General features: G+C 41.5%; 4 protein-coding genes across 5 annotated transcripts; 3 read left to right on the top strand and 1 right to left on the bottom strand.

The window, feature by feature from the left end:
- The first annotated feature begins 6,348 nt into the window (after positions 1-6,348).
- Positions 6,349-16,077, top strand: mmadhca (metabolism of cobalamin associated Da). 2 transcript variants are annotated; one of them, XM_028470538.1, is made up of 9 exons: positions 6,349-6,415; positions 7,537-7,582; positions 7,885-8,026; positions 8,097-8,317; positions 8,524-8,629; positions 8,697-8,818; positions 8,888-8,974; positions 9,050-9,275; positions 16,021-16,077. In XM_028470538.1, exons 2-8 carry the CDS (start codon positions 7,571-7,573, stop codon positions 9,251-9,253), a joined length of 894 nt encoding a protein of 297 aa, XP_028326339.1. In that variant the 5' UTR covers positions 6,349-6,415; positions 7,537-7,570; the 3' UTR covers positions 9,254-9,275; positions 16,021-16,077. The 2 variants fall into 2 exon arrangements, with proteins under 2 accessions (XP_028326339.1, XP_028326332.1); XM_028470531.1 differs by lacking the exon at positions 16,021-16,077 and having other exon boundaries at positions 9,050-9,573.
- On the bottom strand, positions 9,698-13,002 carry LOC114477879 (ly6/PLAUR domain-containing protein 6-like). The gene is made up of 5 exons (XM_028470550.1): positions 12,970-13,002; positions 11,196-11,334; positions 10,648-10,746; positions 10,445-10,575; positions 9,698-9,885 (listed from the first exon to the last, which is right to left on the bottom strand). Exons 2-5 carry the CDS (start codon positions 11,305-11,307, stop codon positions 9,715-9,717), a joined length of 513 nt encoding a protein of 170 aa, XP_028326351.1. The 5' UTR covers positions 11,308-11,334; positions 12,970-13,002; the 3' UTR covers positions 9,698-9,714.
- pspc1 (paraspeckle component 1) lies at positions 13,884-16,566 on the top strand. The gene is made up of 10 exons (XM_028470520.1): positions 13,884-14,342; positions 14,710-14,859; positions 14,941-15,092; positions 15,168-15,263; positions 15,335-15,531; positions 15,598-15,682; positions 15,866-15,935; positions 16,047-16,089; positions 16,160-16,245; positions 16,320-16,566. Exons 1-10 carry the CDS (start codon positions 13,995-13,997, stop codon positions 16,494-16,496), a joined length of 1,404 nt encoding a protein of 467 aa, XP_028326321.1. The 5' UTR covers positions 13,884-13,994; the 3' UTR covers positions 16,497-16,566.
- Positions 16,567-17,245: 679 nt separating this feature from the next.
- Positions 17,246-25,270, top strand: trim25l (tripartite motif containing 25, like). The gene is made up of 16 exons (XM_028472271.1): positions 17,246-17,311; positions 18,365-19,108; positions 19,476-19,571; positions 19,628-19,861; positions 20,378-20,537; positions 20,916-20,948; positions 21,047-21,079; positions 21,151-21,201; positions 21,740-21,790; positions 22,412-22,459; positions 22,796-22,852; positions 23,176-23,499; positions 23,627-23,662; positions 23,740-23,802; positions 23,874-23,939; positions 24,562-25,270. The coding sequence occupies exons 2-16, from the start codon at positions 18,515-18,517 to the stop codon at positions 25,134-25,136; spliced, it is 2,421 nt and encodes an 806-aa protein (XP_028328072.1). The 5' UTR covers positions 17,246-17,311; positions 18,365-18,514; the 3' UTR covers positions 25,137-25,270.
- The last annotated feature ends 222 nt before the right edge of the window (positions 25,271-25,492 follow it).

The following is a 25,492-nucleotide window of genomic DNA, read 5'->3' as shown; positions in this document are numbered from 1 at the left end:
GGAGGATGTTAAACGATGGCCTTGTGGGATCATTTTAGCGATGCACAAACATGTTAACGTCTGCTACGGGGCGCCAAATGTAAAAACTCACTCACTGTTTCATAGCTCACATGTTTTTATTCAACATTGAGCTCATTTTTCTTTCATTTGAGACCGACATTCATGTGAAACAGCATGTTCTATATCATTGGTAAACATGAAAAATAAATGTAACTCTAAATGTTAAATGTATATCTAAATGTTGAATCTAAATGTACAATGTTGAATTGGTCGCCGAGTGTAACGCTAAATGTTTGGAAGTTATACAAAGTGGGCTGGTCAACGCCTGGGGATCCCGAGGCCCCGCGCACACACTCCACGTTTTTACTTTGGCGCATGGTTTTTAAAATCCCTTGATTTTGTGTACACCGTTATTTTATATATATTTTTGTTTATATTGTTTGTCTCATATAGTGTATGTAATTTATATATCTGTTGTCACCATGTACAGCAATTTATCCCCCTCTTCGTGGTTTATAAATAAAGTTGGATCAGATTGATTTAGCATTTAGATTTAACATTTAGATGTAAATTTAACATATAGATTTAACATTTAGATTTAGATTTATTTTTCATGTGTACACAGTTTTAACGATGATACAAAACAGGCCGTTTTACATAAACTTCCGTCTCAAATGAAGGAAAAATTAGTTTTTTTCATACGCGTTATGAGTTTGTGTCACATGTATGTTGATGGGATTTATCTCCATAAACTTCAAATCAAAACATAAAAAGAGATTGTATCACACACACACACACCCTGCAGCAGGTGGTGGAGGGCGGAGCCGTGACGCTGATGTGATTGGACAGATTGTCACCATGGAGCACGGCGCTGCCATGGCGTGATGTCACATCCTGTGATGATCAGGAGAAGATAAAATACGCCTCAGAACCTTTGAGTGTGAGGTCATCGGGACGTAAAAACACTTTTTATTCCCTTTATGTGCGTTTTATCATCTCATCTTTACTCTGACATCACTTTAAATCAAACATGGATAAACTCAAACATCTCCAAGAATCAAACCCATCCCAGTGGGAAATGAAGTTCCCACACAATCGTCTACACACTCAAAACAACAACAAAAAAAAACAATCAAATACACTAAATAGCACAACATACACAAAATAACAACAGAATACACAAAATAACAACAGAATACACAAAAATGAGCATAAATACACACAAAGTCACATAAACCTTTGTTGTTTCCTGTATTAATCTGATGTTGGAGCCTGAGCACACAAACATTCACATAATAGTAGATAATAACTGATTCTGATGCTTCCTTCCATTTTTGTTGTATTTTTGTGTATTTCTCAGTCATTTTGTGCATTCATTTTGTATTTGTGGGGTTTCGCTGTAATTTTTCTCACTGAAGCTGTGGGACACTAGGTCTTCATCTGAAGCTTTAATCCATGCCATGAGTCTAACTCAGCTTGATCAGGATTATACAGTATTTCACGCTCAGCGCCCAAAGGTGGTGTATGAAGTGTTTCCATCATGTTAGCACACGTTAGCATACGCTGAGTGAAGCCTGATGTGTATCCATGTGCTCACGTCCTCTGTCTCTTTGACTCCGTCACACGCTCTGATGATCAGATGGTGGTACTAGGGAACTGTTCCAGGCCTTCCTCCTCCTCCTCCTCCTCCTCTATGATGCACAGTGACACACATGTCCTCTAACGGCGTACGAGCGGCGCTAAAACAATTAAAATCACCAAAGAGCCTCCAAACACACGTCAGCAGCTGTTAAACATACAGGAGGATGATAGTAGTAGTCGTACGAGGGAGGAGTCGCACATACATGATACACACACACATACATATAATACTGCACCGAGGGACACACACCTTTAACACACATAGGTCACACACACACATATACATATACACACATACAATGATGTTTGCTTTGTTGGAAAAACATGCTTCATTCTCTTACTGCACTAACATTCAGGTGTGTGTGTGTGTGTGTGTGTGTGTGTGTGTGTGTGTGTCCTCATGAATATAGAGGGAGATCCAGTGCATCTTCTGTGTTATTGATTGACCACGTTTGAAAAGGTCAAACTAATCCATGAGAGCTGAACCTTCACGTTATTAATCAGGTACAAACAGAGAGGACGTGCACGCATGTTTCAGTCATTTTGTGCGTTTCTGTTGCAGTTCTGGGTTTTTTAATGTCATTTTTGTGTATTTTTCAGTCATTTTGTGCGTATCTCTAGTTGTTGTGGGTTGCTGTGACCCGTGCACTAAGCTGTGCTGCGTCTGCCCTTCAAATTAAAAGTCAACAATCCCTGAATGCAGCCTTTAATTCTAAATACAGTTGGAAAGTGGCTGGATTAATGTCATTGATTCCTTCCGTGCACAGTGCACCTACAGCTACAAATTGGCTGTTTGCTAATCAATAGATGCACCTTTCTGCTGTCTGTGCCAATCAATGGGAGGAGCTTAAATCTATGCACAGCTTTAGCTTTAGCCTGAGCGCTAACGTGGACACAAACGTTAGAGCTCCTCTCACTGGAAGTTTATTAGAGGATTGAATGATGAAGCATCATCATCAGCACTAATTAGCCTGTTAGCATTCGTCAGCATTAGCATTAGCTTCATTCTTCTGCACACAAACATGAGCAGAGCTGCCGAAACGTGCGCATGGAGCGACACAGTCACATGACACACGTCACCAAGTGTTTGAGTGACATCACGCCAACGTTTACTGCATTAGTTCCACTTGCTTATGACGCTGCGTGTGCACGTGCATGAGCTTTTAGTGCACGTGCACAGTTTAAAATCACAGCACGGTGATTCCTGCCTTTGGACGTAAACGTTAATCCTCCTCAAATCAATGTTTCCTGTGCAGACAGTAGCTGTTTGTCAAGGTCACCGCGTGTGCGTCCACAGGTCAGAGCGGACGTTTGCACACGTGCATGAGCCTGGACGCTCGTGCACGTGTGCAAACGTCTGTTCTGAGGAATTTAAAGGATTTTCATCCAACGTTGGCAGAAATGTTCCAATACTGCAGTGGAATGACAACATGTGCACTTCCTTTGACAGAAACACACACACAGTGATTGGGGGGTCAAGGACTGCTGGGAATCAGGTAGATGTGTTGAGAGTGAAAGCTATCAGGCTATGAAAGGCTGCTCTACCATCAGCACGTCTGTGGCTGCAGGTAATGAGTCGCAGAGTGTTTTCCTTTGTCGTGGAGCAGGGGGGGGGGGGTGATAGTGGGTGCACGGGGAGGGGGCGGGCGTTCCTCCACCACCTAAACCAACGTTTGAACAGTATATTTCATGTTTCTGCTGAGTCTCAAATAGAATTAATTAATTAATTCTGCCTAAAACATCATGTGACCAGCTGCTGGTGGTTCTGACCTTGTTGGAGGGTGATGACCTAGCTCACTGTGCTGCAGGGGGCGGGGCTTCACGGAAAACACGAGGGTGAGTGTACGTTCGATCCTACGCCTCGTTTTAGGAACGTCTGACTTTACATTTGTCCTCTGAAACAGAAAACTGTGAACGACTGACATTTCAAACCCATGTAGATCATCCCGTCACACAGAAGATTTTAACTCCAAATTTAACCACAGAAGAAGAAAAGACAGGAAGAAACATCTTCAACATTACCGTAGATTAATGTACATTGATAATGAAAGGTTTCCACATTTATCACTCAGGCTTAGAGAACAATACATGTGACTCTTAATATCGCGATATCTTGTCGCACGACGCTAATATACAACGATAAGTGATCCCTGAAGCCTGTCATAGTTACTACCACCACTAGAGGGCACTATAAACACCATTACCATTAATAATTAATGTGAAAGAACTTTGTTTGTTATTCAAACTGGTTAAATCACTGCGTGACTTCAATCTATTTTTTATACAGTAAACATGTTTCCATGGAAACTAAATTACCTTTGTGTTTAATTTTCAAAGCTATAATTAGATTATAAATCACAGCACAAACAAATTAAAGCCACAGTGATGTGTATTTTATTTTGAAGGCTTGTAACACACACACACACACACACACACACACACACACACACACACACACACACACACACACACACACACACACACACACACACACACACACACACACACACACCTGCTGCTTGTGTGATGAAGAGGATCTCAAACTGCACACAGCGCTGTCACATGTGATCAACTGGCTCTTTATTTCCCCAGTGTGTGGTCCTCCTTTATTACAACACTGCAGAGAGTTTAAAACAGATCCCAAAGCATAATAATATTACATAAATCATCCTCATTATAGCAGATAAACAGAGGAAAAGGACAAACAAACCAGTAAAGATAGCAATGGTTCATGGTTATGTTATTATGTGACAATGACTCAGATAAACGTACTAACAAAGGGCTTCGTGTGAGAGCGAAGCATACATCATGCCTCAGAAACATAAGAAACATTAGAAATATTAGAATATGATTAGACATAAGTCACACACAGCCCCAAAGAGAATGACACCAAATGACAGAAAAAACCCTAAACAACAAAAGAAATGCACAAAATGACTGAAAAATACAACAAAAAGACAATAAAAATTACAGCAAAAACCAGAAATGACAACAAAAATACACAAAATGACTGAAAAATACACAAAAAGTCAATAAAAATGCCACCAAAAGCACACAGTCAATAATAAAAGTGTGAGCGTGAGTTTACATTGTTTAAAGTGTGTGTTCAGTGTCTGTGGAGGTGCAGGTATGTTTTATCACTGAGTGTATTATTCAATAAGGACACACACACACACACACACACACACAGTGTGATGATGCCTGGGGTTTCTCTGGGAGCTGGTGATGGATGGTTTTACCCACAAATTGGTTGTTTAAAAAAAGACAAATCCTTCCTGGTGCAGCTTTAATAATAACACTGGAGCTGGATTCTATCTCACTCTATTGGATTTACTGCTCCAAGTGTGTGTGTGTGTGTGTGTGTGTGTGTGTGTGTGTGTGTGTGTGTGTGTGTGTGTGTGTGTGTGTGTGTGTGTGTGTGTGTGTGTGTGTGTGTGTGTGTGTGTGTGTGTGTGTGTGTGTCTCCCAGGCCCTGCAGGCAGAGCGCACATACACACACCACAGACACAGTCAAACTATAATGATCCAATAATATAATGAGAAATGGATATCAGATATCATAAATACTTTGGAAATATTTGTAATTAATGGGTTTTTGTTGCTTTTTTTAAGAAAAAAAAAAAAAAAACTCATCAAATCTCTTAAACGGTTTATTATTACCTCCGCTAAGCACAAAGCGCAGAGCGGAAAGCTATGTTTTACCCTGCGTTTATCTGTCTGTCTGTCCGTTAGCAATGAGAGGCTATGAATGGATTTGGATTAAATTTTCAGGAAATGTTGATAATGACACAAGGAACAGGTGATTACATTTTGGTGATTATAAATCAGCTCAATGTTGACAGGTAGTCATGGTAACTCAGGATAAAGCTGCGTAGCATCTACAGCACAAAGGTCTTTTAAAAAACGACTAAAGCGCGTCTAATGTCCTAAAAAAACAGCCCGTAAATAATGACCAGCAGGTGTCCTCAGTGAGCAACGTCTGTAACTAATGTATAAAAATAGGCTTTTGGCAAATGTTACAATTTCCTGTCCTGCCTTTGTGAAACCAAGGGGGTTTAATGCCTGTTCTAAATAAGCTTGTAGTTGGTAACAAGTCGAAAACCAATCATACAAAAAGAGAACAAAAACGTCAGGCAATGCGCCGTGCATGTTATGCTGAGTCAGCTGAAGGTATGTTTTGATTATCAATGAATCTAATAGTGTATATGAAATGAATGTAGGACTATAACAACCGAATTGCACAAAATGACTGATAAATACACAAAAATGCAACAAAAACGACATAAAAAACAAGAAAATGTACAAAATGACTAAAAAAATAGACATAAAGACAACATAAATACACATAATGGCTGGAAAATACTCAAAATGACAATAAAATATACAAAAATTACTTAAAAATACACAAAAAGACAGCAAAAATGTCACCAAAACCCCAAAACATCAACAGGAAGGCATGAAATGACACCAAAAGCACACAAAAAGACAACAAAAACGAGATAAAAAACTCAAAACTCCAACAAAAATGTACAAAATGACTGAAAAATACACAAAATGACTGAAAAATACACAAAATGACAAGAAAAATGTCCCAACCCGGAGTGCCAGTTACTGGTGTTTTGCTGCCCTCCTGTGGTCAGTTACGGAACAATACGGCCTGTGATAGAAGCTTTTTAACCAGCAGGGGGCGCGCTGACTAGAGGCAGAGGTTTGTCCCTCCTGACGACCCGTAGCTGCTTTTCTACTGTATTTGTGCGGACGTGTGAGCAAACAGGTAAGAACAAAGTGTACTTTTCGGCAGGTAATACCTTTGAACAGTCTATTTAGACCCCGGAACTGATCGTATGAAACGATGAGATTCTCCGCTTTAGGCGAAGGATGAAGTTTGAATCATGACGTGTTTGGAAACGATTAAAAAAGGAGTTAAGTCAGGATGTTAGCTAACAGCGGCTAACGTTAGCTCCGGTGTGTTAGTGAGAGGTTTGTTATGATCCGTCTGTCCTTGGACTTTAATGTCATTATTTTAAAACCATTCTGCTGTGTTCACCGTGTGAAATGTGACGATTTATTGCATCATCTCTGCCTGTTATGACCTCAGGAAGCCTTTGTTTTAGTGTTGTAGTGTTGTTGTTCGTGTTTGTTGCTTCTTAATGTGTGTGTTTTTTTTCTTTCTTTCTTTAAACAAAAAGGTTATTAACTAATGTTGATGTTTGGAAGCTATTATTGTGTGTTTGATGTTGTTAATATTGTGTTGTTTTAAAAAAAAAAAAAAAAAAAAAAGATTATTAATCTATGTTTGTTGGATATTAATGTGTGTTTGTTGTTGTTTTTAAAGGTTATTAACTAATGTTGATGTTTGGAGGTTATTAGTGTGTGTTTAACCTTTTTAAAAAAGGTTATTATTGTGTGTTTGTTGTTGTATGGAGGTTGTTAATGTTTGTTTGTTATTGTTTTTGGTTAATAATGTGTTTGTTTGTTTAATCTTATTATTAATGTTTGTTTGTTTTGGTTAATATTGTGTGTTTATTGTTGTTGTTGGTTATTATTGTGTGTTTATTGTTGTTGTTGTTGGTTAATATTGTGTGTTTATTGTTGGTTAATATTGTGTGTTTATTGTTGTTGTTGGTTAATTTTGTGTGTTTATTGTTGGTTATTATTGTGTGTTTATTGTTATTGTTGTTGGTTTTTATTGTGTGTTTATTGTTGTTGTTGGTTAATATTGTGTGTTTATTGTTGTTGGTTAATTTTGTGTGTTTATTGTTGGTTATTATTGTGTGTTTATTGTTATTGTTGTTGGTTTTTATTGTGTGTTTATTGTTATTGTTGTTGGTTATTATTGTGTGTTTATTGTTGTTGGTTATTATTGTATGTTTATTGTTGTTGGTCTGTCTGTAGGTTGTTGGTGTGACGGTGAAGGAGACGCAGCATTATGTCCAGCGCTGTGAGTAACACCAACAAACACAATATTAGTTTATTCATTTATTACAAATACAACATAAATATTTTTTTCTCTGAACTGACTGCTATGCTAACTGCTAACATTTTAATAAAGAACATGGAGTTATCAATAAAAATACTGCAGAAAAATAGAAAAAGGAGTTTTTCAGTTTTAATGTATGACCTAAATATTTATTTATGTTATATTGTGTGTGTGTGTGTGTGTGCGTGTGTGTGTGTGTGTGTGTGTGTGTGTGTGTGTGTGTGTGTGTGTGTGTGTGTGTGTGTGTGTGTGTGTGTGTACAGGCGCTGTGCGGTCAGGGCAGGCTGCTCTTCTCTCATTCTACAGGACGTAGAGTTCTAACGTGTCTCCGGGTCGGACGCACCAGAACGTTTTCTGCAGCGAGCTCAGACGAGCCGTACGTGGCCGTTTCCCACACAGACTCAGGTGAGCACATGACCTCATAGCGATGACACGTGACCTCAGAGGTCCTGATCACAGGCTCCGCCCCTTGCAGGTCCTCGCACCGTGTGGCCTGATGAGAGCATGGGTCCATTTGGACCTCAGGACCAGCGCTTCCAGTTGCCTGGTAACGTGGGCTTTGACTGTCACCTGGAGGGCATGGAGGAGCAGAGGAGGGCGGGGCCTGTGCTCAGGACCCTTCCTGACCTGCTGACCTCACCCAGCTGCACAGAACGCCATCAGTTTATACTCGCTCAGTTCGTCAATGAGTTTCAGGTAGGAGGAGCTTAACCTGTCCAAGGGACGCTGTGTGTGTGTGTGTGTGTGTGTGTGTGTGTGTGTGTGTGTGTGTGTGTGTGTGTGTGTGTGTGTGTGTGTGTGTGTGTGTGTGTGTGTGTGTTTGTTGGTTGGTTATTAATGTGTGTTTGTGGTTGTTTGTTGGTTAATATTGTGTTATTGTGTGTGTGTGTGTGTGTGCACAGAGTAAACTGGGCCCCCTGTCAGTGCGTGTGCACAGAGCTGAGCAGTATTTCACACACACACACACAGACTGCTCCGTCAGCTCGTGTCCTGAGCTGCTGAGGAAAGGTAACGCCCTCTCTCGTCTTCATTGTTGTGAAAACAAACAAACAAACACTCCTGTTTCCTCCCTCAGACCTAGAACTACTGTTCCCCGCGGCACCTACCTCCTCCATCACCGTGGTAACGGTGACGCAGGGTGGTCAGAGGGAGGACGAGGTGGCGCTGAAGCAGGACGTGGATCAGCTGCTACAGAAGGTCAGCTGAGGTCAGAGAGTCAGAGCTAACGCTAAGGCTAACGCTAACACTTCTCTCTGTGTCAATCAGTTTGTTAGCGGTGCTAAGGAGATGTGCTTCGCCCTGTGGACGGCGGGTTACTGGGCCGACTTCATCGACCCCATGACGGGCGCCGCTGTGAGTCATCGTATGTTCTTACCATGATGGTGGAGATATATTTTTATTTCAACTATTTTACATTTATTCCCACAGTTCTTTGCGTCTCCATCAAGCCACGCTCCTCTGCGAGCAGACGAGCCAACACACCGTGGTTTCCACATCGAGGCGTCGGGCTCCTGCACTGTCATACGTCACGTCCTGCAGGGGGCGCCACTGTTCGTAGGGACGGTGTTCACCAACGCTCCGGCTCACAGCGCCGCCATCGCACGACTACAGGGACTGAACGACGACGACTAGATACGTGTGTGTGTGTGTGTGTGTGTGTATTTATGAGGCGATAACACTTCATCAGACTGAGATGAGTTTCTTTATGAGCTCCACTGGCCTTAAACATCACAGACTCTTTCCTGATCATCCACAGGAAGTCAGTCTTTCTCACTTCCTGTTGCCTTCCCATCATCTTAAATCTGTCAATAATCAATCCTTTCTTTTAATTGGCTGTTCTCTGTGAATCCTGTGATGGTTGTGGTTTGAAATCCCACTGATGCCACTCTGTAAATGTTTTTTTTCTTGAAATGCGTCAGTGGGAATAAAGCTGCAGTAACACTGGACTCCCACCAGGTGGCAGGATGTGGTCCTCTTTTTACTCATTCTTCTTCTCAAACATTCAACCTCATGGTCCAAACAGCAGGTCAGGGAGAACATGCAAACTTCAACTTATTTACATTTCTGTGACGACGACGCATTGAAGACTGACATTAAGCATGAGCAGCTGTGATGATGAGGAGGGTGATGAAGGGCAGGGGTCCAGGATGAAGCCTCACGTGATGTGAGCTGCTGAGAGGAGACACAGAGGAGAAGACTGCACTGCTGTGGTTGGTGGGAACCAGCATGTTACAGATGTTTCCTTCACAGCACGACGAGCACACCTGGGGTAGCAGGTAGATGATAATAATTAATATTAATAAGTAAAGGAGGTGAGTCAGAACATTAGAGTAGTGATGTAGTGGTTTTGTGTTTTTATTTTATGTATTTATTTGACAAGGACAATGTAATTCAACATAGATACTAAAGTTTGCAGCTAATGTTGCTAATGCTAGTTCACAACTCGTGTCCCTGGTTGGGCCTTAATACAAGTTTAGTTAAGATTTGGTTTGATTTAGTTTTGTTTTTTGTCTTAGTTTGGTTTAGTTGAGGTTCATCTTAGTTTAGTTTAGTTTAATCCTGTCTCACCTGGTAGACACTACCTGTGATTATAGAACAGTTTAGTTTAATCTGATTACTTTAATCCTGTCTCACCTGGTCGTCACTACCTGTGAGGATCGAACAGTTTAATTTAGTTTAATCTGGTTTGTTTAATCCTGTATTGCCTGGTCGTCACTACCTGTGAGGATAGAATAGTTTAGTTTAATCTGGTTAGTTTAATCCTGTCTCACCTGTGAGGATAGAACAGTTTAGTTTAATCTGGTTAGTTTAATCCTGTCTCACCTGGTAGTCGCTCCCTGTGAGGATAGAACACCCAGTGAAGCTACAGTCGTCCTGTGAGGCGCAGCGTTTGGTCACTGACACACTGACACCCTGCAGGTCCATCATGTGGAGGGTGGAGCAGAACCTGGAGTCTGTAGCACACAGCACACTGATGATGATGATGATGATGATGATGATGATGAAGATAAAACAGTGTGCCTTACGCTTAGGACAGAAGATGTCTGGAGCCCAGCGGTTACAGAGGTAATTATCCTCAGCATCTTCACATGTGAAGCACTTAAAACTGTGAGGATGAGGCGTCGCTGAGACACATTAAACAAACACAGGATCATGTCATTAAAAACAACTAAAATAAATAAATATAGATGCCTGAAAATTATCTCGTTATCACAGCAAAACAGGAAAAAAAAATTAATACCTGCAAATTATCTCGGGAAAACGGACCAAAAAATTATATGAATGCATGGCCCCTTAGGGCTTCCATAGTTTAGGAAACTTCTAAAGCTGAACTTATTTTAAAGAAAAGCTCAAAAAATAAGTTGAATTACTATATGTTCATATTTAATCATAACTTCACAAAAGGAGGAAAAACTGTAGTTAATATAATACTTTTACAATCATTTGTATTTCCTAAAGTTACATTAATGACAATATTAAATTTAAGCTTTGCTTAGAATATAATAAAGATAATAAAAAGTAATGTTTTTCACATGGATTGTGACCAAAAAAAAGAATTCTGCGCTGCTCGTACTCGATGGATGAAGCAGGACAACGTCCTTCAGGGTGAAGTCACGTGATTGGACGGTTTTGATCCAATGAGTGGTCAGCATCAGGACCAGGACCAGCAGTGACCAGGGTTCCATTGTCCCAGTTACAGATGGAAACCAGTGCTGGGAAAAGAAATATACCAATATTACATCATATGATTATTATGGGCTGTTGTTTAATGGAACTAAACATGTAAAAAGTACAATAATAAGTAAGTAAAATGTGTTTAAAATATTAGAGAGGAGCTTTAATGCAGGCGTGGGAAACTGTTATGACAACAGGGAACAAAACAAACATGATTGACTGATGCACATTATTGACATTTAGAATAATGACCAATATGTGCATTAATACAGGAAAGAACAAAGGCTTTGTGTGTTTTTATTTGTCATATTGTGCATATTTTTTGTATGTTATTGTCATTTTGGGGTTTTGGAGTCATTTTGTTTTTGGATTTGTTGTCATTTTGTGTTTCTGTTGTCGTTATGTAAAATTTCCTGTCATTTTGTATATTTTCCTCTCATTTTGTTGTCGCCTTGTGTATTTTCCTGTAATTTTGTACAGTTTTTTTTTTTTTTTTAAAGTCATTTTGTGCTTTTACTTTGGGGGCCGCACAAACTGAGAGCGAGAGCCGCGCGTGGCCCCATGGCCTGCTTTAATGCATGTGTTTTCCTATTTATTGCCTGTGTTTTTGCATCACTGCGCAGACGTTGCAGGGCAGTGGAGCAGCATTATTGGGGCGTAGATAACACAAAGCAAACAAGCATTTAGAGCCACGCACGAAACCCTCAGGGGAGGAGAGGAGAACATGTGACGATGATGGTGATGATGGGGCTGCAGGAGGCAGAAGGAGGTCATCACATCTGAAGAAAAGAGGAGGATTAATACGTCCATTACTGATCATCATGAAGAAGATGAACATCCTCAACCCCTGCATAGAGACCGGGGGGGTCCTCTGACATTACACTAATGATCACCTCACAGCAGGTTCTCACATGCACATGTGCACGTTATCAGGATTATCCTCAGGTTCATCTTTAACTGCTGGTTTTAATAAAGTTTTAGGACAAGCGCTGATCTGTCCTCTTTGTATCATTTATAAACATTTTTGCTTGACACTTGGCGACCAATTTAACATTTAGATTTAACATTTATTTAGAAGAAGTGCAGGGATGAGCTCCAGTGCCTCCTTGTCCTCCTCCTCTTTCTTCTTCTTGAGTGGGATGGCGTGAGAATGAAAGAATCCAGAGGAGCTTTTTCTGGTCAAAGCAGCACTTGATCATCGTTCAGGGCAACCAGCGATGCCTCTGAACTGTATCTATTATCTATATCTCTATTATCTGTATCTATTATAATCTGTATCTAACTGTAGATACAGGGTGCAACATACCAGACTATAGAGGCCGTCCAGCAATTCAATCAAAGATACAAACATATCTTTAGATGCATGATGAGAAGTGGGATTTTGCTTTAAATTGGTTTGTAATATGAGGAGAGAGAGCTGGGTTTGTCCTTCTGCTTCCCTCTGATCGACTTTTTACGGAAAAATCAAAGGATTCCTGACACTTTCCTTTATAATCTGAGCATGAAATGAGTTTCAAAGGTGGAGAATCACATAATAAATATATAATAGCACTAAAACATTGAACAGTGCAATAGAAAAGGAGTTGTAGGTTTATTTTAGATCCATTATTGTTGTCCAAAATATTTAAAAACATTGTTATTTTATTTTTTAAATAATAATCAATCAGACTCACCGGATGCTCGTCTCTCCGTCGTCTCACAGAAAGACCCCCAGCTTTGAGAGGAAGAGGAGGAGGAGAAGGCAGAGGCACCTCCCCCTCATCATTCACTCGTTTGTTAAGATATGATCCTTTATTGATCCTCAGATTATGTTACGTTGTGTTTTTTCAGTTGTAAAAATTTTTAAATTCCTAAATAAAAAATGAAATCAACCAAAAATGCAACAAATAAAAGAAGAAACAGTCAGTTCAGTCCTTATAGAAATATATTAGCATTCATTTTATTGTCACAATTATCACTGTTGTCTGTAAAATCTTTTTTTTTTTTTTTTTTTTAAATATATATATATTATAAATAGGTGAACTTTGTTTCTTTTCCTGTTTGAAGTGATTTCAAACGCTCCTCGTTTATAAAATCCTCAGTTATTGTCTGACATTTTTGTTGCTATTGTTATGTTGCTATTATGTATTGTCATTAAGCTGTTAAATAACATGTAGTAGCGATATATTCTCAAATATATTGAAGTCTTTAGTTTATACATTGGCTACAAAGTGTTTTTTTAATTTATTTATCATGATTAAACTCTAATTATTACTGTAAATAAAATGTATTTTCCAGTGTGTCAAATATGCAAAAATGTGTCAAATTAAGTAACGAGGAATTTATAATCAGTAGAATTTGAAACACTGGGCATTTAGAATGTAATAAGATTCTTAATAAAATTATTATTGAGTTACAAAACTTTTAATAGTACGTAACTATATTTTATAATACCATTTTAAATCAAGCATTAGTCAAAGGATTAAAAATACGGCATTGTTTTTGAAATTTTCACAAAAAAAAGATTAAAGATTTGCTTTGTTTTTATGACTTTTTTCAAATCTCGCGATATTTGAGTCCAAAACAAGCTGCGCGCGCACCTGTCGCCATTGTGGCTCCGGGACTGGGAGGGTTTTGCAGTTACCGCACGTTTAAGTGTCTAATTGTGACTTTTAATGTTAGAAGAGGTTATTTTTTTAAGTTTATTACGAACCGAAACATGCAACAAACGAGCACGCCGAGCAGCAGCTCCCCACAGGCGGCCAGACGGAGCTCCGACAGCCCGGCCGCGGAGCAGCTGAGCCCGGCGGACAAAGAGCGTCCCGCGGCCGAGCAGGAGGAGGCTGGAGCCGGGCAGGAGAGCAGCGAGGGCCCGGCCCGAATGACCCTGGACATCTCCAGCTTCAGGAAACCCGGGGAGAAAACGTTCACCCAGCGGACACGACTCTATGTGGCCGGACTGCCTGCGGATTTACCGGAGGAGGATTTTAAAGATATGTTTAAAAAATATGGAAACGTCAACGAAGTGTTTATAAACAGGGAGAGAGGCTTCGGCTTCATCAAACTGGTATGTGATTAAAAAAAAATCATTCAACACTAACTATGGGGAGAGATTTGTCCCTAAAATATTCACAAATATATCCACTATTTTCACATGTATTTTTCAGATTTTTCACATGCGTAATTTGTGAAAAACGTGAAAATCTAAAAAAAAAAAAAAAACAAATGTGTAAATCGTGGAAATATTTGTGACTATTTTGAGACAATAACCGACATCATCCTTTTAAGGTACCAAAAGATGTTGAAAATAAATCTGAGGGATGTTCAGTGACGTCACTGTGGGAAGGTTTTATTCATTCTGCTAGTGATTCCCAGGATGTTTTTTTCACACACGATCTAAATGTTTTCTCACCTCCAGCTTTTATTTTTCCCAGGAAACGAGAACGTTGGCAGAGATCGCTAAAGCTGAGCTGGACGGGACCATGGTGAACAATCGATCCATTAGGGTCCGCTTTGCGTCCCACGGTTCAGCTCTGAGGGTCCGTAACCTGCTGCCTGTGGTGACCAATGAGCTGCTGGAGCAGGTGCTGGACTCCTCCCCCTCCCTCTCTGACCTCTGACCCTGTAGAACATATACAAGCTCAGATGTTCTGATGGTTCCTCAGGCGTTCTCCCAGTTTGGACCAGTAGAACGAGCAGTGGTGGTGACAGACGACAGAGGTCGACCCACGGGGAGGGGCATCGTGGAGTTTGCAAATAAGATGTGTGCCCGTAAGGCGTTGGAGCGCTGCTCTGAGGGGGCGCTGCTGCTCACCACGTAGGTTCTACACCCCCCCTACCCTTCTGATACGCTGAGTCAGCATCTTTGCTTTTGTGCGTGTGTGTGTCTCAGTACGCCTTGTCCAGCCATCGTAGAACCTTCAGAACACTTTGATGATGAGGACGGTCTCCAGGAGAAGCTCATCCCTAAGGTTCCTAAGTATTACAAGTGAGTCGTCCACTTCTTCTTTTTCTTTTTCTTCTTTTTCATCTTACCTTCTTCTTCTTCTTCCTCCACAGAGAGCGAGAGCAGCCTCCTCGTTTTGCTGACCCAGGAACGTTTGAGTTTGAGTTCTGCTCCACGTGGAAAGCTCTCTATGAGCTGGAGAAGCAGCAGCGAGAGACGGTGGAGAAGAACATCAAGGAGGCCAAGGACAAGCTGGAGGCAGAGCTGGAGTCAGCTAAACACGAGCACCAGCTGATGCTGATGAGACACGGTGGGAGCTGTGTGATGATGATGATGATGATGAAGCACGCTCACCCTTCTGTTCTTCTCCTTGTAGACCTGATGAGGCGTCAGGAGGAGCTGAGGAGGCTGGAGGAGCTCAGGAACCAGGAGCTGCAGAGGAGGAAGCAGATAGAGATGAGGTGTGTGTTTTTTATATTTTCACGTTTTTTAAAATATTTTCGCGTGTTTTCCAGAGACACAAATTACGCACGTGAAAAATCTGAAAAACGTGAAAACTGTGGATATATTTGTGAATATATTTGGGGACAAATTTCTCCCCATAGTTTCTATCGTCTGACGTTGTTTCTCTGTCGTCTCCACAGACACGAGGAGGAGCGGCGACGCAGAGAGCAAGAGGAGCTGAGGAGGCATCAGCCCAACTACCAGGACAACGTTAGTACAGTGTTTATTATTGAGTTTTAATGCTGATGGCGAGGATGTTTCAACACTGTGTGTGTGTGTGTGTGCGCGTGTGTGCGTGTGTGTGTGTGTGTGTGTGTGTAGGAGGTCAGAACAGGAGACCACGCCCCTCGTGGAAACGTTGCAGGTACGATTCTTGTTTCATTGAAGCTTAGAAACCAGTTGAAGTCCCAGTTTGACTCACATGTTGTGTTCAGATGCTCAGATGATGGGTGTGAGGGGCGGAGCCAGTGCTGAGGGAGCGGTGGGGGCGGCTCCGATGATGTCGGAGAACGTTTCCATGGTGACGTGTCATCATCCTTGATGGAATTAGTGGGTGTGTGGCGTTACGCTGACGTCTGTCTCCCTGCCTTGCAGCGCGGCGACCACTACCGGCAGAGCGGGGCTGTGGGCGGGGCTACAGGGGCGGAATCTCCAAAGCAGCAGCAGCAGCAGCAGCAGCTGAGCCCACAGGTGGGACCGCCCCCTGGTTTCAGGGGGAACGCAGTGGGAGACGCGTTCGACGGACCAAACAACAAACGCAGGAGATACTGACGTGTGTCTAATGATGTGGATGATTGTCAAAGAGAAACTGAATGAATTCAAAGTCCTGTGTTGTTTCTTTATCACACTTTAGAAACAAAGCGCTGCTGTCATTACAGCAGAGTTCTCAACACGTGGCTCGTGGGTGTTTTTTTCTTGACTCAGGAACAACAACAAACCACCTAGATATTATCAGTGATCAGATTTTTGGTGTCGTTTTTGCATCATTTTCACTTTTTCTTTTGCATATTTGTTGTTTTCTTGTGTGTATTTTTTGAGAAAATGTGTGTATTTTAGTTGGAACACATTTATATCTCCATTGATAACCAAACAGTAGGTCACAAGGTGTTTTTTTAAGGCAATTCAATGTGCTTTATGTGATTAAAAAGTACAACAGAGAACATTAAACAGTTTAAAAATCAATAAAAATGGTAATTTCAGCTGTAAAAACATTTAAAATCATCAACAGTATTATTAAAAACCTCCCCCTCAGTCATACGCAGTCGAGTGTAAAATAAATACAAGAATTTTTGAACATTTCTTTTCTCATTTAGAATATATAGTAAATAATGTACATGGATGATTAAAGGTTATAGTTTGTGTAGATCACATTAATGTACATGCTACTGCAGACACGTGATATAATTAACAAGTTACTTTTCACACTTTCACAAACCGTAAATCTAATAAATAGTAAATGTTTAAAAAAAGAAGAAGAACAGCTGGCCGTAGTTTGACGGAGTGACGTCATCAGTTGTCGTGGAAACTGATTGGAAGCACGTGAGCTGATGAGCAGGCGAGAGATTGATCGATATCTGCAGTGTGAGGTGAGTTCATCACAAATAACTGATTATTAATCATTAAAAACACAGGAGACATGTTTGTTATGTGAAGGTGTGCTGTGGTATCTGTGAACACGGCAGAGAAAACACGAAACTCGACAATATTTGCAGGTGCTCAAAGTCATTTTTAATGTTTAAACTTCAAAAAACAAACAATTTTAACAAAATTCTTCAATTTTCCTCAAATTATGACGTAATATTTCCCTTAAATGAATGGAAATTGGTCACAAATCTAGGAAATGTAAAGCGATGATCCTGATATCTGTCACTTATTGCTTGGACATTGTCAATTCCTTACATATTTTGTATTTTATGTACACGTAGAAGTGTAAACTAAGAACAATAATGTTGAAATGACTCATTTTTCCACTTAAAATCTGTGGAACACTTGAGGTTAAACTGCTCTGTATTTGGTCCCTGAACTGAAATGAGTCGCACACCCTTCTTTAGTTATTATTGTGTAAACGAAACTTCGTTCCAACCTGTGCGTGACGCCAAATGATCAAAATAAATAATAAACAAAGGAATATAATCACACGTTTATAACAAACAAAGCCTTTTTTTTTTTTAACTGAATTTAAACTATGCTTTTATTTTGAAAGGGTTAATCCTCTCACATAGACTCAGAGGAAAAGTTTATACACTTTTCATTGTTGTTAATTTTTCATTTCACACAATTGTTTTACATGATTTATTGTTTAAATGACCAAATAATTCAGTTTTTGATCTCTGTGTCATAAATACACAAATAAGTCAATGAAACTCTTATTTTCACACGACTGCAGTCATTTTAAATCTCAAACTTAACTCATCTTTCCTCAATAATTTCCCCAAGTTAAATAAATCTGCAGAAATGATTTGTGTCACTTGCTTTACTTACTTTATGTATCATTTATACATAGAAGCGTAAACTAGAGCACAATAATGTTAATTATATATATATATATATATTCACTGTGTGTGTGTTTTTGTGTAGTGATTGTGTTAGTGTGTGTGTGACGTCACTTCCATCATTGAATGATTTCTGTGTTTCTCCAGTTCTCCCAGCTCGACCTGCCTGGTGGCTCTGGCCCCGCCCACATTCACCCGTTTCCTTCTTTGACTCCAGACGCATCTTAGTGTGTCTCTGTGTGTGTGTGTGTGTGTGTGTGTTTCTCTCTCTCAGTGTGTATCTGTGTGTGTGTAACGATGAGCTCCAAGCTGTGGACTGAGGAGCAGTTTAACTGCCCTGTGTGCCTAGACCTCCCCAATGACCCTGTGACCCTGCCATGTGGCCACAGTTACTGCATGGGCTGCATCAAGGACTACTGGACTAAAGATGACCCTAAGGGGGTCTACACCTGTCCCCAGTGTCGTCAGACCTTCTGCCCCAAGCCCTCCCTGTCCAGGAACACCATGCTGGCCGAGGCCGTGGAGCAGCTGAGGAAAGGAAACCGACGCTCCTCCGTCCAGAGCGTCGCCCCCAGGAAGCAGCTGTCCTCCTCGGCCGTACCATGTGACCTGTGTAAAGGTGAGCAGAAGGCAGCGGTGAAGAGCTGCCTGACCTGTATGAGCTCCTACTGCGACGCCCACCTGAAGCCCCACCAAACCAAGAAGAACCTGAGGGAACACGAGCTGATCGCCCCCACCGCCAACCTGGCCGATAAGATCTGCACTCAGCACAAGTACCTACAGGAGTTCTACTGCAGGAACTGCAAGGTCTTCATCTGCTGGATCTGCACCAGCAACCAGCACAAGGGCCATGAGTGCTCCTCCACCAAGGCCGAGAGGATGGAGAGGCAGGTGGGTGGAACCATTTTCCATATTCCTCACCGCGTTCTTCACCTCGTTCTTCACCACCATGTTCTTCACCCCATTCCTCACTGTGTTCCTCACCACCACGTTCCTCATCGTGTTCCTCACTGTGTTCCTCACCACCATGTTCCTCACCACCACGTTCCTCGCTGCTTTCCTCACTGTTCCTCACTTCGTTTCTCACCACCACGTTCCTCACCACCATGTTCCTCACTGCGTTCTTCACCTCGTTCCACGTTTCTCACTGCATTCCTCACCATGTTAATCACCTCGTTCCTCGCCGTGTTCCTCACCTCGTTCAATTCCTCACCTCCTCCTCACCTTGTTCCTCTCTCACGTTCACGTCCCTCCACAGAAAGGCCTCAGTGAGATGCAGGTGGAGAACCAGCAGAGGCTGAAGGAACGCGAGCAGCAGCTGAAGGACATGAAGAAGATGATGGAGCAGCTGAAGGTCAGTGTGGAGAACCCTGACCATGTGTAGGTGTCATCATGGCGTCTTGTTTTCAGCGTTCATCGGGCAGCGTGCACAACGAGGTGGGCGGCGCTCTGGAGGAGCTGCAGCGCTCCGTGGAACGTCTGCAGGAGCTCCTGGAGGAAATCCTGGACCAAGCCCACCTGCAGAAGACGACCCAGGCCCAGGAGGTGGTTGACGGCCTGGAGGAGGAGATCAAAGAGCTGAGGAGGAGGGACACGCAGATGAAGGACCTGGCCCGCTGTGAGGACCACATCCACTACCTGGAGGTACGCAACGCTGAAAGCTGATTGGACAAGAACATCAAAGAGATCTTTAAAACCTTTGAAATGTCCTTATTAGAAGATCTATTTATTTATTTCTATGGTTAAATTGGCAAAAATAAGCATGAAATCTGGTGAAAAGGGTTTAAAAGTGACAAAAATGGGTCAATATATGTGACATTAGGTGTAAAAGTGGTGAAAAGGGTTTATAAGGGATGAACATGACTCGTAAGTGGAAAAATATTCAGAAAAGGTATTGAAATGAGAGTAATGTAGCAAAAATGCATTAAAAGGAGCAAAAATATGGCCAGAAAAAATGATAAAAAGAGGTTAAAATATGGTGTAGTTGCAGAAAAAGGGAAAAAATAACCAAAATGTGCCTAAATTGTTCATATAATCGTCTGTTTCTAGTTTCTTCATGCATAATAATGTGTTTAGTTAAACATAGATTTACTATTAAGCAGATTTTAGGCCACATTTGTAAAAATAGTGGTGCTAACTTTAAGCTCCTCCCCCCTACAGGCGTACGACTCCATGAGTTCTCCTCTCGAGTCTGGAGATCTTCCTCCAGTGCAGGTTAACCTGGACGCTTCGTTCCAACCTGTACGAGACGCCGTCCTGGACCTCAGGGACCGTGTGGAGGATCAGTGTAACCAGGAACTGGGAAAGATCACCAAACAAGGTCGGAGCAGTACCCGGGTCCCACATGATCTAAAAGAAATAGAATCAATCAGAGTGACATCACACAGATTAATAATCACTCTATTTTAATAACAGACAAAGCTCTTTTTACTGAATTTATGAACAAAAACAACAAACTGTGCTCTTATTTTGAAAGGGTTAACCTCTGACAGAGGCTCAGCTTACATTTCATTGTTTTTCTTTTTAATTTCACTTTATTTCTATCGGTTTGTTTTCAGATTAAAAACAGTTTGTAGGTGATGATGATGACGTGACTGTTTCTACTTCCTGTTTCCTGTTTCCTGCTGTGCGATTTCTGCTTGTTTACATTAATAATCAATAATTAATTATCAATGTAAATCTTTTCATTTGTTTCCAGTCAACGACATCACGCTCTTCACTTTGGGCGACGGTGAGTCCAACCTCCTCTTCTTCTTTTTTCTTTTTCTTCCGTTTTCTATTTTATTTTCATAATAATTTATTAATATGAAATCTATTTTATTTTTCCAGCTGCTAAAGGACAGAAAGGAGGAATATTCAAATGTGAGGGTCTATTTTTATCTTCATCTCTTTATTCATCATTTACTCCTGACACTGACTCCGCCCCCCTCTAGTGTTTTCTGGTCTGAGTTCCCGTAGCAACAACAGCACCAGTCGCTCAGCAGGTAGGACACCACCTTCATGTCAAACTCAAGGTCCGGGGGCCAAATCCGGTCCTATTTCAGTCCCTCCAAACGCACAAATATCTGCAGAACAATGGGAAAATGATTCATAAAATTATTATTTTTTTAAATCACAGCAAGATGTTTGTACAACTTGTACACAGTTATTTTAGTGAACACAACCAATAAAAACTCCCATTATCAAAATTGAATAAATAATTAAATAACAGACAACAAATGAAGCCACCATGCTTTTTAATAGCTGAATAATATATTCAACAATCAAAACATATTTTAACCTAAAAATGATTGAAACTCTGCTAATAATAAATGAAATTAAAATGAAGCATCCACAATACCGTATTAATCTCTAATTGTTCAGATAATTCTAAAATCCTGCAGTTTCTCACAAACAATACCACAAAAATTCTTCTAAATCACAAATAAATCTGTTTTACAAATCATTGATATTTGCTTTTTCATCTGTAATACTTGAGATGAAGCTGCTGATTGTTCTTCACTCGTCTCTGTTTCTCCTCAGCCTCTGTTCCCAGCATCTCCATCGGAGGACGAGGAGCAGAAAGAAGAATTGGTACTGATGGGTCACATGACGACCTCCTCCAGGGTTCCTTAATGTTCCTAAGTGTTCCTTAGTGTTTCTCAGTGTTTCTTAAAATTCCTTAATGCTCATTCATGTTCCTTAGTGTTCTCAATGTTCCTTAGTGTTCCTTAATGTCCCTAATCTTCATTAATGTTCCCTAATATTCCTTAATGTTCATTAATGTTCTCAATGTTCCCTAATGTGTCTTAGTGTTCTTTAATGTTCCTTAATGTTCATTAGTGTTCCTAAGTCTTTTTTAATGTTCCCTAATGTTCGTTAATGTTCCTTAATATTCCTTAATGTTCCTTAATGTTCCTTAGTGTTCCTTAATATTCCTTAATGTTCATTAATGTTCCTTAAAGTCCCTTAGTGTTCCTTAATGTTTCTTAGTGTTTCTTAGTGTTCCTTAATGTTTCTTAGTGTTTCTTAGTGTTCCTTAATGTTCATTAATGTTCCTTAATGTTTATTAATTTTCCCTAATTTTCCTTAATGTTCTCAATGTTCCCTTGTGTTCCTTAATATTCCTTAATGTTTATTAATGTTCTCAATGTTCCCTAATGTCCATTAATGTTCCTTAATGTTCCCAGTGCTGACGGCCTGTGTGTGTTCCAGGTGTGGGGGTCAGGAGTCCAGATGTGAGGAGCAGGGAGTCGCCACGTGGTGAGAACCAATCAGTGAAGGGATTAATTAACTAGTTAATTCATTCATTAATCAGTGAATTAAATGAGGTGACGTCCCCGTCAAGGATATATTTCACTTTTTATATGGCCATGTTTAAGATCAGATTCAGATCAGCTTGTTTTAATAGTGAAGCTGTTATTATTATTATTATTATTATTATTATTATTATTATTCAGTGAAACCACACTGCTGTCCACTACAAAGACAGGAAATCACACCTTTTCTATTTCCTGTTGCTTTTCGCGCGTGCGTGTGTGTGTGTGTGTGTGCGTGTGCGTGTGCGTGTGCGTGTGCGTGTGCGTGTGTGTGTCACAGACAGAGGAAACTCTCCCAGGCTGCGTGTCAGACAGAGTACAGAGAACAGAGACTCAGGTGAGGGTTTGAATCCTTCCTCATTCTAACGCTGACACTTCCTCATCATCATCATCATCACATGTTTCTCAAACAAAGAAGAAGAAGCAGCTCGTGTTCACTCAGTAATATGTTATAATCGAAGCAGCAGAAAACTATTTTATAAAAATAAAACTGTCAATAACCTTGAAAGGAAGACGATGGTCACGTGACGCAAAAAATAACTTGTATTTTTAAAAGAACAACAAATGAATGAAAGTATGTTTTGTACAGTCTGTGTTTTATGGCACAATATTTGCATACTATGTACGTTATATTAAGAATTGTACTTTGTGTGTCATCAGTGAGGGAGGGCGGCCTCAGGCCCAGCCCGACCCCCACCCGCAGAGGGTCTCCGTCCCTGTGGAGCCGCGCCTCCAGTCAGAGCCACGCCCCCTCCAGTCAAAGCCACGCCTCCGTCTCTGCGCCACCACCGACGCCCACCCCAGCTCCCGCCCCCGTGACTCCCACCCCTACCCCTGCCCCTACCCCAGCCCCCGCCCCCTCAGGCTTCAGCAGGATGGCGTCCATCACCAGCATCTTCCGCTCTCACCGCAAAGGAACAAGCCACGCCTCCCCAGCTGCTCCAATCAGCACCCCCAGTAATGCATCATCTGTAGGAAACCCCTGTGAGTCATTTTTTTTACTTCAACACACCCTTGTTTCATGACTCACCACTTTTTAAACGTGTGTGTGTGTGTGTGTGTGTGTGTGTGTGTGTGTGTGTGTGTGTGTGTGTGTGTGTGTGTGTGTCAGGGGGAATGACTGCGGTCCCTGAAACACCAACAGAGAGTAAGAGGACACGCCCTCAGTGTCACGCAGGTGTCTCTAAGCTCCGCCTCCTCATCATTGTTACTGTGTTTTTTCAGTTAACCCCTCCCTGTTCCTGGACACGCCCACATCCAACCCTGTGAATGTGGGATTCCCTGCATGTGAGTCAGAGTCACAGCCTGAACAAAATAAGCTTTAAAATAAACCTGTTAATGATTCTTTATCTCTGCAGTGAGAGAACTGAGTCTGGACCACATCCAGGCCCCCGAACCACGGGCTAGGGAGGAGTTCCTGCAGTGTGAGTGTTCACCACCTTCCAGTATGTCAGGGGTTCTCAACCTTAAGGTCAGGACCCGATTTGGGGTCGCCAGATGGCTTCAAGAAACAATTTGAGCCCGTTTTTGCTTGTTTTTAAAAATTTTCTGCAACTACACCAAACTCACTAGATTTTAACCTATTTTCATCATTTTTTCTTGCCATATTTTTGCTCCTTTTAATGCATTTTTGCTAAATTACTCCAATTTCTGACACTTTTCCATCACATTTCAATGCCTTTTCTGCACATTTTTTACACTTTCCAGACATTTTCCACCACGTTTCCACCTAATGTCACATATGTTGACCCATTATTGTCACTTTTCACAGCATTTTATGTCTTTTTTTTGCCAATTTAACCACATTCACCTTTAATTTTTAAATTCTACTCCCCATAATTTGCAACTTTTAACCAATTTTTGTGGTTTTTAAAATCCCATTTCACCAACTTTTCCATCATTTTTGGCCTTTTTTTAACCCATTTTATTTCTGATTAATCCCCGCTCTCTGGAACCTTTATTTTGGGGGTCGTGGCCTGAGAAGGTTGAGAACCACTGGTGTTCAACCTGTTGCTGATGCTCATTGTGCTTCTTTTTCTTTCCCAGACTCGGTGATGTTGACCCTTGACCCCAGCACGGCCCACAAACGTCTGAGCCTGTCTGAGGGCAACACTAAGGCCACCCTGCAGGTCTCCGCCCTTCCTCAGCCAGACACGCCCCAGCGCTTCGACGGCTGGACCCAGGTTCTGAGCAGCAGCCCCATGTCCACCCAGCGCTCCTACTGGGAGGTGGACTGGCGTGGGCGTGGCTCCTCCATAGGTGTGGCCTACGGCGCTCTCGCCAGGAAGGGCTCTGACGCCCGCTCTGGCCTGGGCTACAACGCCCAGTCGTGGACGCTGGAGCTGTCGGACACTTGCTGCCTGGCTATGCACGACAACGCCAAGAGGGACATCCCCGTGGCCTACTCACCTCGCGTGGGCGTGTACCTGGACCAGAGCGCCGGGATGCTGGAGTTCTACAGCGTGGCAGGAAACATGACCCACCTGCACACGTTCCGCGCTAACTTCACACAGCCCGTGTACGCAGCGTTTGGCGTGGGCAGCGGGGTGGGCGTGGGCCTGGACTTTGCTCTGGGACAGTTCTCCACCAGCTCAGACAGCATCAAGATCTGCTCCATGTGAGGAACCAGTAGAACCAGAACCAGTATATAATGTATCTCCTAAACTGATGTCTCCATGATTTTAATGTAAAACTTTAAGCTTGAATTAATTTTGTAAAATTAAAAAAAAAAAAAAAATCTAAATTAATAAATGCATAATTTCACTGTCCGTCATTTTTTGGGTGCTTTTTACTCATACAAAAAAAATCTGAAAACACACAAAAACATCCTTAGAGTTCACATCTTCAGCAGGATTTACAGAGATCGTTAATAATTGACATTAAAGGGATCCTCCACTGTTTTTACAAATGTGTCCTAAAACATTTGGAAATGTGCTTATCAGTAGATCCCTGTCTAACAAACAAATTATTATGCACT

This window comes from Gouania willdenowi, chromosome 2 (assembly GCF_900634775.1).
Source record: "Gouania willdenowi chromosome 2, fGouWil2.1, whole genome shotgun sequence".
Lineage (NCBI taxonomy): Eukaryota > Metazoa > Chordata > Actinopteri > Blenniiformes > Gobiesocidae > Gouania > Gouania willdenowi.
Note: the sequence above shows the minus strand (reverse complement) of the source record. Positions and strands in the feature narration are given on the sequence as shown.